Source organism: Chelmon rostratus, chromosome 1 (genome assembly GCF_017976325.1).
Source record: "Chelmon rostratus isolate fCheRos1 chromosome 1, fCheRos1.pri, whole genome shotgun sequence".
In the NCBI taxonomy this organism is placed as follows: domain Eukaryota; kingdom Metazoa; phylum Chordata; class Actinopteri; order Chaetodontiformes; family Chaetodontidae; genus Chelmon; species Chelmon rostratus.
In genome coordinates, this window is record NC_055658.1 from 17,706,510 (window position 1) to 17,721,659 (window position 15,150).

The 15,150-nt window shown below is 42.0% G+C and overlaps 1 protein-coding gene across 3 annotated transcripts in view; it reads left to right on the forward strand.

The window, feature by feature from the left end:
• The window catches only part of furina (furin (paired basic amino acid cleaving enzyme) a), an 80,161-nt gene extending 65,332 nt beyond the window's left edge, over nt 1-14,829 (forward strand). For all 3 annotated transcript variants that reach the window (XM_041933911.1, XM_041933988.1, XM_041934067.1), the window contains exons 10-16: nt 753-853; nt 2,019-2,122; nt 2,350-2,467; nt 6,465-6,644; nt 6,733-6,857; nt 8,356-8,478; nt 9,622-14,829. In XM_041933911.1, the coding sequence (XP_041789845.1) occupies nt 753-853; nt 2,019-2,122; nt 2,350-2,467; nt 6,465-6,644; nt 6,733-6,857; nt 8,356-8,478; nt 9,622-10,229 (1,359 nt within the window). In that variant the 3' untranslated portion in view covers nt 10,230-14,829. The remainder of the gene's footprint in view (nt 1-752; nt 854-2,018; nt 2,123-2,349; nt 2,468-6,464; nt 6,645-6,732; nt 6,858-8,355; nt 8,479-9,621) is intronic.
• Nucleotides 14,830-15,150: the final 321 nt, after the last annotated feature.

Genomic DNA, 15,150 nt, shown 5'->3' on the forward strand with positions numbered 1-15,150 from the left:
TTTTTTTGCACTTATATTATCCCTCTCTTTCAATTTAAAGTAAGGTTCATATGGGAAGCTCCTGAATGCGTAATCCGACCATTGCACTCAGTTCTGCGACTGCATTTACTATCATATTTAATCTGTTAAAAGATCAGTTTCTGGAGGCTGAATTGGTTTGCACATAAAGCATATTTTTGATTCTCTATTTTGGAAGTCTTATTCATTGACCTCCCTTTAGGTTGGTGTACCTGGGGTTGTTTTTGCAAGGGAAAGTTTTGTAACCTTTATCTTTTCCAGTATCGGTTTTGCTGAGTACAAACATGCCGGTTCTGCACTGCCTGCCTATGTAATCTAATGCAGCTGCAGAAATTCATTCCTGTGAGCTGCCATGTACAAGTCACTATGGAGATGTAAAGAGCATCACTCACCTCACTGCCAGTTGTTGTTTTCCAATTTGATTTTCTTTCTGATCCAGGGAGTCATGCTGAGGACTTTTTTGCTCTTAGGTTCCTTCTTCTTTAACTATTAAGTGATTTCTGCCTCCAGCAAATATGAGTGATAATTATCAGGTGGCAAGCATTCTCATTAATTTAGCCTGAATAATTCAGTTGTGGTAAGAGTTTGGGATTTGTGTTGCTGTGTGAGGTTGGACAAAGTTATGAATATGAATTGGAAGAAGAATTCTGGGTAAATATTTCGAGAATGTTTTCCACTTTGTCAGTTTTTGCAGGAGCCGTGTATTTACGCATCACCATGTTCATCTTCCTTAGGTGACTACAGACCTCAAATCAAAATGCACAGACTCCCACACAGGCACCTCTGCCTCCGCCCCGCTTGCTGCTGGGATCATAGCCCTTGCCCTTGAGGCCAAGTAAGTGCTTATCACCATTTTTCTGAGTCTTCCCAAGCCTCGCTATTCTCTTCAGCTCAGCTGTACGGTCTCATTCTAGCCTTCCCTATCTGCATATTTCACTGACTTTTGTTGATGAAAATCATTTAATCCAATGGAATAGAAAACTGTTAAATATAATTTTTACAGAGCAAACTCATGATTAGACTGTGCAGTAATTATTCTAGAGAAAGATTTGTCATTTTCAGAACTTGCATGCACTCTAAAATATTCCAAAAGCCAAAGTAGTTTGAATTAATGCCCCGCTGTTATCAGTTTCTAGCATGTGGTTGGAAGTTTCCTAACTGCAAATTGGTCATTTAGTAGCAACAGGTAAAACATTAAGCATTTCCTTTTTTTTATGCACAGACTTTTGTAAGCCTTATTATAAATGTACACTCTTCTACTAAATCAGTCCTTAACTGCCGACAGTGTGTGTTTACGCATCGATTCTGCTCGATTATCTCATTTCATGAATTCCTTTTTAACCCCTCTGCCTGACAGATTTTTGCATTGCATTTACAAAAAACACTATTTGATGTAAGCACTAATCACTCTTTTCCAGTCAGGCAGCACTAATGGAAGGACAAACACGAATGTCAGAACAGTCCTCAAAATTAGTAATTAGTCTTGTGGCAAAACAGAGTTGGCTATAGAAAAAGATTGCAATTTGAATGGATTTGATGAGAAAGTGATCGAGAATGTTACAAGATTACATGCTTTTATTTTAGAAAATCCACAACAAGATGATAATAAGTTAATACATTTGAAGTTAAACCAAACTGTGACCTCATGCAACCCTTTTTTGTGCCGTGTTCATTAAACTTGCATGGCTGCAGGCAGGATAATCAATTAACCCTTTTTCAGGTTTTCATCTTATTATTCAGTTTGCCAACGGGAAGGAACTGAATTCAAATACATGTTGACTGAAGATTTACTGTTATTCAGGTGTAAATGACTGGTACTGTATTCTGTATTTGTCCACCTGCAGGTTAAGATTGTGGGACGTATTGTTAGACACGTCTGTTTGATGGATTTGAGTGCCTCAACTTTAGTCTTACCATGTGTGTCCCTGTGTGCGTGCGTCTCCTCTTTTTATGTGGCTGTGTGTGTCTGCATGTGTGCTTGCCATATACACTTGTTCCAGTAAAAACCTGACCTGGAGGGACATGCAACATCTGGTTGTGCGAACTTCTCACCCTGCCCACCTGCTCACCAATGACTGGAGAACCAATGGGGTTGGGCGCAAAGGTACAGCAACTCCTTCCAAGTTCTCCTCTGGCCTCTGCAGTTTGCAGACGCCTTTGAGCCCATTAATATGTTATGCATCTAAGAAACCAAATTGTCATTAGAGATGCAAGGCCCTGGTTGTGTGAAAGCTTAAAATGGGATAGACACTGTGTTGCTTATCTATTGAGTTGGAAAGTCAGGCTGACATCCATGTGTCTATTTCCTCTTTTGTGTCTTGGTCACCGCAGTTAGCCATTCATATGGATATGGTTTACTTGATGCCAGTGCAATTGTAGCGCTGGCAAAGACATGGGACAGTGTGGGGCCACAGCGGAAATGTGTCATCACCATGGTCTGTGAGCCAAGGTTAGTATACTACACTACATCACACACACACACAGCTTACTGAATTATCTCCAGACCCTGATTACAAGTGTCTACACATATTACAGCTGTCATTTAAAAAGTGGTGAAAACTAATTAGAGCTAACAAGTAATTTGTCCAGATTAATTTGAAGGCAGCCCACGTAGCCTAATCCTAAACTACACTGTAGAATTAATGTTGTTCTCTTTGCTCAAATGCTGCCTCACTTGAGTAGCAAGCTAGCATTACTATAAAGTAGTTTTTACTACTACTGCTACAAATTTTACAAACTCTGCAAACAGTCTTATTATGTTGGCCCACAGTTTTTTCATATATCTGTCAAATCCAAAATCTTCAGTCACTTTAGATCCTAGTTCTGCATAGCTAGCCTGTTCTCTGCATAGCCTATTTTACTGATACAGCAACAGAGCATTCAGGGGGTCAGATGGATGGTGTGTGTTAGGAACACCCCCTGCTGGAGTACAAGTCACAATCTGGATTTTGAAGTAGCTTCAACATACAGTGTATTTATTCATTTATTTAAAAAGGGAGGGCATTTGAGAGCAAGCTTTGTTTTACAATGACACCCTGATAACGACACAATACAATACAAAGTACACCTAAAAGTCACTGTACCAGTAAAACTAAGTTACAATACATACAAAGCAATACGAGTACACGACAGATACATCAACAAGTTTCACAATAAACAGGTACAACATGAGACGTATCAATCAATCAATTCAAGTAATACGCCTTCTCACCACTCTATGTGTATCAAAAGAAGAATTGATTAAAAGGGATCAGCGTGTCAATTTTTAAGACTTTCTGCAGGTTGCTCTGTCAGCAGGGTTAGAAGTCAAGGGGATCTAATGAAAGTGGCTGTTAATTTGCTTTATGGCAAATTTCAGTATTTTAGGAGCTTCACACTTCCTTGGGACTAAAAGTCAGGATACCTCCTGACTGCCTTAATCTGTCTTGACTGAGTCCCCCCACTTCATGGAAGTGCAGTCCTAAATCACTGGAGTACCCCTCCAGTACCTTGCTGACTTAAAAAAAATAGTTTCATGGCTGAGATAGCAGCAGCACATTGAACACGGAGGTAACTAACCATATAACACAAACTTATAATAAAACACATCAAGTATGAGGGGAGTAAACAGGGATCAGCAAAGCAGATGTGATCAGAAAGCTAATTTATACTGATAAAATAACAGCAGTAAATATAGCAAATAACAGAACAGATAGGCATTAAATAAATGGTTTTATACAGTGACATAAACTCAGCTTGTGATTTAGCTGCTTGGTGAGTTCAGGCTGGATGTTTGAGATGCGATAAGAGAAATTGGTTCATAACAGAATGCAGGTGTAGGAGATGCTCGCGTGTGACTGAGCTGTCATGCTTTGCTGCAGTGACACGTTATGTCTTCAGCTTGGCACCTGTTGAAATCCTGTGTGTGTGTGTGTGTGTGTGTGTGTGTGTGCGCGTGTGTGTGTGCATGCATGCGCTTGTGCTTGTACTTGCTACATATTGAGAATTGGAACAAGTTTTTAACCAGCAGAATGAGGACATTTTGGCCAGTCCTCAGAACTTTAAAGGGCTGTTTGCAGGTTGAGATTTAGGCTTAGGTTTAGGCATTTACTAGTGACGGTTAAGGTGTCAGGGCTAAGGCCTAGATAATGCATTATGTCAATGAAGGTCCTCACAAGTATAGAAGTACGTGTGTGTGTGTGTGTGTGTGTGTGTGTGTGTGTGTGTGTGTGCGTGTGCGAGTAGGCGCTCAGCTCTGCTGGAGAGGGAGCATTTAATAGAGAAATAGTAATTTGTCAACTTGTACGTCCCTTTGACTGTAAAGAGTCAATATTTCTCCTCAGCCATTCTCTTGCTCCCTGTCTAAACCCAGCCTGACATCTCCTCTTCATTATGCACACCCTGTCACTTCTCTAGCCCGGTTTGAGGTTTCTCTCTTTTTTACCGCAGCTATGAGATGCTCAGAGCAGATGGTTCGAGCGTCTGGGAGCAGCAGTCAAGGCAGGTTATTCAATTTACGTTTTAGGTATTTAGCTGACTTACTTATCCGGAGTGACATGGAATAAGTCAGCAGGTAGGTGTTCAGTGGCTTTCTCACTGTCAGTTACAGCCAGTGATTACATCAAAATCATGACGGTGTGCTCAGAAAGGACATCTTTCCAGGGAAAAGTGCAGTACAGCACTGTGATGGCCATAATTGCATTTCTTTTTTGCCATTAACTTTGGCTTGTGTAGCATTTAGATGACTCATGAATAACTTTGGAGTTTAGTGATATTCTGTGTATAGAAAGATTTGTTTATGGATTGCAGAGTGACTGGCGTTTGCACATCATGGGTTTGAGTTGCATCAGTGAACCTAACCTTATGTTTACATTTGGAAAGAATTAAAGTATTAAGTCTGTGCAGAGAAGCTTCTGTAAACATGTGTCCAGCCAAATATGTTACAGGATCCAAGCTGGTTTTGTACCAGAGAGATTGTTTTCAACACTGAGTGTGGGATGTGTGTGCACACGTTCTTCTGAAAGACTTGGAGAGGATTTACCAAACTCAATGCAAATTACCACCCGGGCTGCTAAATTTTGTGCTACAGCAAACTGAAGTATGGCACGATGTTGCAGGCTCTGATGTAGCTCTTCAAAAAGTGATTTATGATTTCAAAACACCCTGTCCTTTCTCAAGCACACTCACCACCAAAATGGATCGCAGTTCTTAAGGTTTGGCTGCCTCCCAGAATATCATTTTGATGCTTCTGAAATGGTTTATACGCACTGAACAAAAACACACACTTGTCTCTCCCCAGGATAATGTAAACACATTTAACTTAAAAATAATTTAATAAATGATGCCCAATATGTAATTTGTATGTGATTGTGATGTGTTGGAGATGATCTGCTGGGAGCTGCTACAGGGAAAATCAAATTTCAGTAGAAAGCAGGTGAAAAATAAAATAGTCTTTTCCTTTTCAGCAGTAGTGTGACCTGTCATCACTGAGGTGATTTTTTATAGCATATCAGCTGAAATGCTGATAATGAAAAGGGCCAAAGTTCTCACATCTTTCCTTCTTGATCAGTTGCCCTTATTTAACCGTTGATTTTCCCACTGTGACTGAATAGCAGATTGCTGTTTTATAGGTTTGTAACACATCCTTTCCTCTGTCTGTGCTGCGTCTGCTTGTAAAAACAGATGCCATGCTGCCACAAATTTTGCTTCTCCCAGACATTAAATCACAGACGCCCGTGCCGCAGCGGTCAACTGGCAATGATAAATCAACTTCTGTAGCCATTTGTATAAATTTCCATTTCCCTCTCACATGCTTTCTGATCCTGCCTAGAAGCACCACAAAATGCGTATTGCAAAAGCCCCAACATGCAAATGTCGAGGTGATGCGTTGCTGCAAATTTGCATCATAGTAATAATATTGTGCACAGTCACTGTATAACTTGCCAGCACCTAGGAAAATGCAGCAAATTCACCTTTTAGACTATTCCCACGAGAGGCTTCTGCAAAGGTCGAAGACGTTTATGTAGTCCTCTAATGCATCATGAAACATTTATCAGACTGCACATGGACAGACTGTCTTAAAAAAGCCTGGCAGTTTAGTGATCTTGTCTATAATTTGGGCTCCTCAGTGTCACTAAAACCCCGGCGCCTTCCTCCTCCTCAGAATTGTTGCGGATGCATGTAATCTCCTAAGCGGATTTAGGGGGGAGGAATAAAAAGAGGTGGGTGCTTTACTTCCATAGAGGACGCTGGTGCTACAGGTTGTGAGACATTAATCCTGTTCAAGGCCACAAACTCTTCACCCTTCGCAGGCTCGCACACTAGCCAGTAGCAAAAAGCCACACTCACACAGTTATCTGGTGTGTAGCTTATCCCAGCCAGTAATGATTTCACCAGAACACAACCTACGACTAATGCACACCGCTGTCTTAACTTGTCCTCTGCATGTCGTTTCTCATGTTTGACAGGAACATCGGCAGCCATTTATCGATTAACAAGAGTGTTGATGCCTGCATCGGGACTGACAGTCATGTGACCTCACTAGAGCACGTCCAGGCCCGGCTCACCCTGTCCTACAACCGGAGGGGAAACCTGGCGATCCACCTTGTTAGTCCTGCCGGCACGCGCTCCACGCTGCTCCACCCCAGGTACAAACGCACAAACACACACAGATAGACTTACAGTTCAAGGTGGTAAAGACAAACTATTGACAGTCCTGCTTGTCGTTGTCTGCAGGCCTCACGACTACTCGTCAGAGGGTTTTAATGACTGGGCTTTCATGACCACCCACTCGTGGGATGAGAACCCCACCGGGGAGTGGACTTTGGAGATTGAGAACGTGGCTGGTGCCAGTGACTATGGTAAAGCACCTTTGTTGTGTCTGAGAGAGATGAAAGGTCATTTTGGTGAAATTGCTTGTGTATTTGTATGTTCATTTGTAAAGTTAAGTGCTATTTGTCTAGGTTTATCTGTCTTTTGGCTTTATTTGAAATAGAGCTGCAACTAATGATTGTTCTCATTATTGATTAGTTTGTGGATTACTTTTCTGGGAAATTATTTTGGCAGTAAAATGTCAAAAAATGGTAAAAGATGCCCATTGCACGAACAAGGATCCCAGTGAGATACCTTGACGTGTTTTGTCAGACTGACAGTCTCAAAACTAAAGATATTCAATTAAAAAAGCATATTGAATGAAGAAGACCCTCACGTTTGAGAAGCTGGAACCAGGAAATGTGATGTTTTTGCTTGATAAAGGCCTTGCGTCATTACAAAGAAGTTATTGATTCATTTTCAGTCGATTGACTAGTCATTTTATTAATTAAGAAATAGACGCAAGAAAATAAACAGCAACAAGATCACTTAAAACCACAGACAGAAAGCATCAAATCAAACTTACAGCTACATACAAACTTTACAACATTAGTATGTAATTAGAAATAAATAAGACAGACAGAACATGCAGAATACTAAATCCTGATTCTCATATGCAAGTAATGACAATATTATGTTGATTATGTTATGCTTCAATGGAAGCAAATGTATTAACCTGACTAATCTATCAAATTGTTTCAGCACTAATTTTAAGTGACTTTACATGTTATTTTTAGCTATAGATGTTGTTTGGTATTTCTCCCTTCATGTGACACAGACAGTAGAGATACAGACAGGAGGAGAGAGAGGTGTGCGGCATGCAACTGAAGTCCTCAGGTGGATTTAAACTGAAGGCATTACGGTCACCTCACATGAATGTTAATCAACATATCTATTAATCTGTTGAGTCTAGAGTTCTGCTCAAGGGTTAAGGGTTCAGTGCCAGGAGATTAGAGATCAAGTGGCTCCTGTATCCAGAGTACCTGTGCCCTTGTTCTCTTTATAGGAGCTTTGAAGGTGGTATAGCTCTGCAGCAACCCGTTTTTGTATAGCAGAGTGCATGATGAAGTGAATACTTCACTCTTGTTGGTGAAGACTACTGTCTGCATTGGGACATAGCAGGTCCACCCACAACAAGCCAAGAAAACCCCAGAAAACAGATGTAGATAAATGTCTTACACCTCCGTCCTCAGGAAGGAGTGATTTGAAGTGGAACCTCTCACAAGGCTGCTGCACTTCAGCTGTTCTTCAGAGCCGTGCACTTTTTAGCACTCTCATTAGGCACAAATCATGCTCTTTAAATTGTGACTCATTTCAAGGAGTCATTTTCTGTCACTTCATGCTGACAATCCAAGTGTCTATGACGAGAAGAGGATACATTTACAAAATCCGCCCTAGGGAGTGCCAGTGCCTTACTGTTTTTGACAGGCCTACTTTTGTTCCTGAGTTAATTTCACTTTTTATCTCTGTGTCTATCTCTCCGCTCAGGCACCCTGACCCAGTTCATCCTGGTTCTGTATGGCACCGGCTCAGCATCTTCCAGCTCCTCTGACGAGTCTCAGCCTGGCAACGACAGCTGCAAGACCTTGGACCTGAGGCAGATATGCATCGGTAAGACTCGTATCTCCTGTCCTGGGAATTTGTTCCTCACGGGAAGTTGCTGTTACAACAGCCGAGGAGTGGTAGTGTAATCACTGTGTCGTGTTGAGATGTGACAAGTGAATGGGATGAAATATAGTCCCATGTGTGCTCAGCTGCATTCGTTTGCATTGTGTGTCTCTCTGCGTCAACTGTGGGCAGACTTGTTTGAGAGTCGCACAATTATCTTATTTAAACGTCTTCAAATGTAATGCCACTATGTAGCTTTAGCATCAGTATCCATTTTAAATGAAGATCTAACTTCTGATGAGATCAAATTAAGTTTTACCCCAGGTCCCATTTTAATAATCTCATTTAAATTTAATGGTGTCCATACTGCTGTCTCCTACCTAATCCCAGTACTGCTGTAGGCAAGGTCTCAAGATGCAGTGTGAAGTCTAGCTACATGTTGTCAGTCTGACCCCTACAGGCTGGCAGAGGTACTTACACACTGACAGACAAGATCATATACACTGACTTGACTAGAGGGTGAACTGAATTTAATTATTCATATGATAATCATATGTTATGATTATCATGTATTGTATAGTACACAGTACTCTCTGACGAGGGCTCACAACTATGAATTTCTCTGTTTTTGAACACGTTGACAAGACCCTGCAGTACATTACATTTTCCTCCTCCTGTTGGCTCACACTCCTGTTTTCAGCTCTGTTACCCCCAGCGTCTACAGTCTGTTAATTGCCATTGCAGGCAATGGTCTGCATCTGGACCTGATGCATATGGAAATGCGTCTGTTGACTTAAATGTGCTGCACTCAGCATATAAATTGCAAAGCTTTCGTCATCAGTTTTGTTTTTTGTTTTTTTTTTAGTTGGCAAAAGTAGTACTATCAAAAGTCTAAATGGTGATTTGAAAGCAAAATTGCCCTGAAACTTTGCCTCAACATTTCTAAGATACCAAACAACCCTGAATGGCTGAATAAATACAGAAATTTCAGACGCAGCCTGTTTTACCATTTTAACTGTGCTCTCTGAGCCTTGACTGTCTGGCCAGGGATCAGGCTCTCTGTTTTTGGGTTTTCTGACTCATAAGAAGAGTTGTAAGATGTGTCTCTGCAGCTGTTGACTTCACTTTTGTTTCTCTGTTTTACAGAGTGCAACGCTGGCTACTACCTCTTTCAGCAGGGCTGTGTGAAACAATGTCCACCAGGCTTCTCAGTGGGCTCCCAGCCCCTCAACTACACAGTGGGGAACTCTATATTGCCCTCGTCCGTCCCAGCCTGCCTGCCCTGCCCACCGCCCTGCCTGACCTGCAGCAGCCTCAGCCCGCTGGCCTGCCTGTCCTGTCCCACTCACAGCTCCCTTGACCCCGTCTCTGGCACCTGTCTGCACCTCAACCAGTACATGCGTGAGTCCCCTGGCAGCTTCATGGTGGGCCAGGGGAACCCAGCATCAGAGCTCCAGTTGAGCTCCCGGCTGCCCATCACCATCGCTGTGCTCAGCTGCATAGCCATCATCGCCACCTTCGCTGGCATCTTCCTGCTGCTGCAGCTGCGCTCAGGCGCTCTCATTAAGATACCCTCACTGGAGGCCGGCAGCGGCCTCGGGGGCAGCTTCAGCCTTGGGGGAAATAGGGTGGTGTCGTACCATGGCATCCCGACAGTGTGGGGGGATGAAGAGGTAAATACAGACTCTGAAAACGATGAGTTTGACGTCCACAATGAGAGGACTGCCTTTATCAAAACACAAAGTGCTCTTTAATGCCTCCCCCACATCCCTCCTTCTCTACTGCTTTTAACCCCCCCTCCCAATTTCTCTGATAATTCAGAGCTGTGGTAACGGTCCTTTCACAGTCTTTTCTGGTTTTTATCTCTCATCCCTTTGTTTCTGTCTCTGTCTTACGGGCTTCTTGTCTGAGTCCTGTTTCAGGATCTCGTCTTCCACTCTGCTGTGGGAGACCTGATGGGAAGCCACCGTCCCTCAGAGCTCAGATGGCCCGAGCTTTGCTCTGTTCACACTTGGGTGCATTTCTATTAAATTGGCTCTCTCCCTCCTCTTGCCCTCAATCGTTAACAGTGTCTGTCTGTGCAGAGCCCCCCCCCCACCACCCACCCAGCTCCAGCTCCTTTTTGTTACAAGTAAACACATGATTATTATTTGCTTTCTTCCTCCTTTTTTCTCTCTTTCCGTCACTCTCAGTGCAGTAGCCAGACGAGATTGTAGAATGTGAGGAGTAGAGATGTGTGTGTGTGTGTGTGTGTGTGCGCGCGCGCACTCGTGTGCATACATGTGTGAATGCCTGTGTCTGTGTGAATGCGAGCGTGTAAATCTGATGAACAGTGTAGTGCCCTTCATAGAGAACCTAAAGCTGGTCCTGTCACATTTAGTATTATATCATAAAAGCGATAACAAAATTGTATTATGAGGCATGAAATCGGATTTGGAAACACTGATTCTCTCCGAAGTGTCGTTTTGTGACATCAACATCCAAAATCTGTTCAGAAAAGCACCACTTATCTGTAGTGCTTCACATTTTTGAAGTGCATTTTTGAAAATTCACGGATCAAAAGCAGAATAGTTGGACATGTGGTGGCACGTGATTACAAAACATTACAGACGCAAAACAGACTGTCGGAGAGCTTTTTGAACTTGTCATGTCATCTTTCCTTTTATGATGAGTCAGTGATGCGTATTTGAACAGAATCCATCCCTCACACAGTCTTTTTTTTAGATATATATATATTAAATCTGTACAGTTATTGATCCAGGTGAGACTTCAGTTCTCTTATTGTGCACACATAGATCTCTCTCAACTCTCAACTGGCAGAACAAACTGTGAGTCACACAATTAGCAAAGCTTCCTCCAGCCTTAAGATGGACTCTCATTTATTCCAGTTTGGAAAGTATACATTCTCCTCTGCTCATAATAAACTATCCACCACGCCAAACAAAAACAGACACATTTAAAGAAACACACACAGACACAGGTTATTGGATCAGCCCTGAGGCACAGTCCCTTCCAGGGATATTTAATTTCTGTGTCTGACGCTCTCACATGCCGGTGCTGAGAGAGACGCAGCCGAGGTGCTGATGGGACCCAGAACAATATGTGACCGTCGAGCACAGAGCTTCAAAGCAGCTGGCGGGTGTTGAGCCACCTGTGAATGATTTCTTGATAGAGAGGAGACAGTGCCAAAACATTGATGCTTTCTCTTCTCTTTCAGAAGCACATTCACACTACAAACACACGGCTCATATAATACCTGAAACTTTGTTAAAATGCACCTGCGTGTGTGTGCGTGTGCGTGCGTGTGCGTCTGTGTGCGTGTGCGTGCGTGTGCGTGCGCTTGTGTGAATTAGTTTACTACAGATAAGGTGGAGAAATGTTTATCTGCCCTCTGATGTGAAGGTTTCCTCCTTCGTCTCTGCTCTTTTCTTCAAGTCTTGAGTTCCGTTTAGAAATCGTGCGTTGTGACTCCACATCTCATCAGTGTCTCTGCACTCACCCTCCAGACTTCATCTAATCTGAATTTCAGATTATCTCTTCGGCGTACTTGCCAATTAATTATATTCTGAGTGATATTGCAGCAGCTATTTATTCTGAGAGATTTTAATCATACCTTTAGGGAAGATTGTTTTAAAGTGATTTTTCTCCGGGGCTGGTTATCATCTAAAATATGCATCTCATGATTTAACCCACAGTAGCCATTTTGAATCCATTGATCTCGTTTTCTATCATGTTGATTTTTTTTTTTTCCATTTCCAGTACAAAAACAGTGGCGCTTGCTGAGAGAGGTTGTCATGGTGATGACATGCATACAAAAGTGCAGCTGCTCATCCTTTTATCTACCTCTCATATCATTCAGCAAGGGTTCATATGCTGTTGTAGGAGCTGTTAAATGATTATAGAGGTCAAATTATATGTAGGTCAGATATGAAAATGCTTCTCGGGAAGATATGGGGCATAAGCATGTAAGTCAGATTTATGTTTTAGAGGAGAAACAAGCAATTGCAATTCAGAAACTGTAAAGCTGCTGTATAAATTCAAGTCTCCTGAACCTCCTATCTCTCCAAAAATTTATTGCCTTTAGGATCAGCATTCATGGGCAGGCACACCTGGGCTTATAAACCTGTTATTGAAAATAAAATGGGTCGAAGGGATTGTCCATAGATCTTGTTGGCCAGCGTTAAAGTGCTAAATCAAGTTCAAATTGTTTGAGGCGTTTGTTTTCCTCACCTTCTCATACTCACTTTCTACCCAGGCGACTCTATCAGGGGCGAAGACCTTTTTGTTCGTAAGTTTACATCACTGACAATCAAAGAGTTTCCTTGTTTTGAGGGCGAGAAGATGCACACAAAACAAATGGATTTTAATTTAACCACTTGTGCTGGAAAACCTTCTCAGAAGTCATTATTCATAAACCCGCAGAGCTAAATATGATTTAAATTGCAAAAGCGTGTTCAGAGAGGAAGAAAAGAAAATAGAAAATCGGCAGAGAATAAAGAGTTTCAAACCAATACCTGCCAACATTCTGTTTGAAAGCATGGAGAAAGATTGGTATGTATGCGCTCAAACACAGCGCTGAGCCAGAAGCTTAATTCATCTCAGATGGCCAGTGCAGGTGTAGCACATTTGGCTTATCGCGGCAGTTTCAGCCAGAAAGCACTAAACTGGATTGGAAACCAACCTGAGAGTGTGGATTTTAGAGAAAGTGCCCTCCAAAGGAACAAAGCTGATGTGGCTGCAGAATAACGAGCACATGCTGCATCGCTTTGTGTGATGTACATTAGTGCCTAGTGCCATTAGGCTTTGATTAGCCCCAGTTTAAGGAGGGTGCTAATTTGAAAATCTAATAACTGCAGCCTCAGACTTGAGCCACAAAATCTTATTGACTTCCCAGCATGGTGTGAGGTATGTAAACAACAGATAATGTGCTAATGTGGCACCAAAATTGCTTCCATAAACAATTTTCTTGTATTTTGGATGCTTAGAGTTTGCATTTTTAGAAGAACTGTAATGTGGAACTCTGGACTGATGTGTTGCAATTACTATTGACTACAGTAATTGATGCCCCATCTCATCAATATTATCCATGGTGCATCTTCCCTTACAAAGGGTTTATATTGCTTCCAGCAATTATACAGTTTCTCCTAAAGTGAAACATTATGGCTCCTGTGGCCCCTCCAGTGCACACACAAAATGATATTTTCCATTTAGCTTGATGTTGTATTCACTACAACTTGAGGACTCAGAAAACTTTAAACGGATGAACTCAGAGCTTTGTGCATTCAAGTGTTAAACTTTAAGAAAATCATGCAGGCAGCATTAAGTTGCTAATGCTTCCAAAGCACGGGGAGCTGCTGAAAACCATTAGCAGCTGTCTCACACTGTGGCTGCAAGAACGTGATGGAAACTACACACTAAAGAGAAAGAAAAGGTTATCTAATTGTGCCAGAAAGCAGCTCGTTATTATAAGGCTGCCACTTCACTGGCACTAAAGTGTGAAGCCTTTTCATGTAGAATGTAACAGAAATGTTGCAGAAGAAAATGGTGTCCATTGCAAATTGTCTCCTCTGGCTATAAAGAAAAGACTCGCTCGTGGAAATGATGGAGGCTTTTCTTTCATGCAGCTGATTTATTTTACGTGGAGCTTGATGTCGCTTCAGTCCTGCCTTAGGATGTAGTCTGAAGTGATCAATATGAAGTCGGATGGAGTTAATAGGAGCAATATCTTTGGCATAACCAAAGACAATCATTTTAATGCTGTCTGTTTAGTGTTACGACGTGTTGCTGTCAGGTTGTCACAGTCCATCGACCCCTTCGCTGGTGTTCAAAGTGTTTTGTTGATATCATTCTGTCATCTCTGCCTTTTTTTGTTTGTTTGTTTTTGTTTTGGAAGATCTGCAGTGACACCCTATATGTTCAGCAGCTGTGGAGGGAGGAGGTAGAATGTATCCCATCTCCATTAACTTAAGGGCTGAATCAGATCTGCGTGCGTCCATGTGTGCGCATGCTTCTTTAAATATAAATGAAACACTTTGTGATGGAGGGGGGGGGGGGGCGGTGGGAGCGGTTAGTGGAGCAGCCTCCGATGACTCTGTTGACCTCCTCCCGCCTCTTCGTGATGCTCCTGGCCTGTGGCTGCACACAGTACCTTACAGATTTGTGACCTATGAATAATGTACAAGAATGACTATCTTCACATGGGACATAACTCTAAAATAAGGCCTATTTTTGTACTATATGAATGGTGCAGTGTAATTTTCTTGTAATTTAAAGATTTTTTTGCTTTTGTTTTCTCCTTTTTATTTAATTGATGTCAATTATAGATTCTACTAAAAATAAAGATCTATGCAAATTTGAATGTGTTTTTATTAACTCAAATGCACTTATAAATATAACTTGATGTAAATGTAGTTTGGTGTGTAGAAACTGCACAGCGGTGGAAGAAGAGCTCAGATCCCTTGTGTGAAAGTACCAGAACAACAATGTATTATGAGCAAAAGTCCTACTTTCAAAAGTACTGAAGTATTATCAGCAAAACATACTTAAAGTATCTAAAAGTGCCCAGTCTGTAGAAAATTGGCCCCTGTGACATATACACCAGTCAGGCATAACATTATGACCCCCTGCCTAATATTGGTCCCCCTTTGCTGCCAAAACAGCCCTGACCCGTCGAGG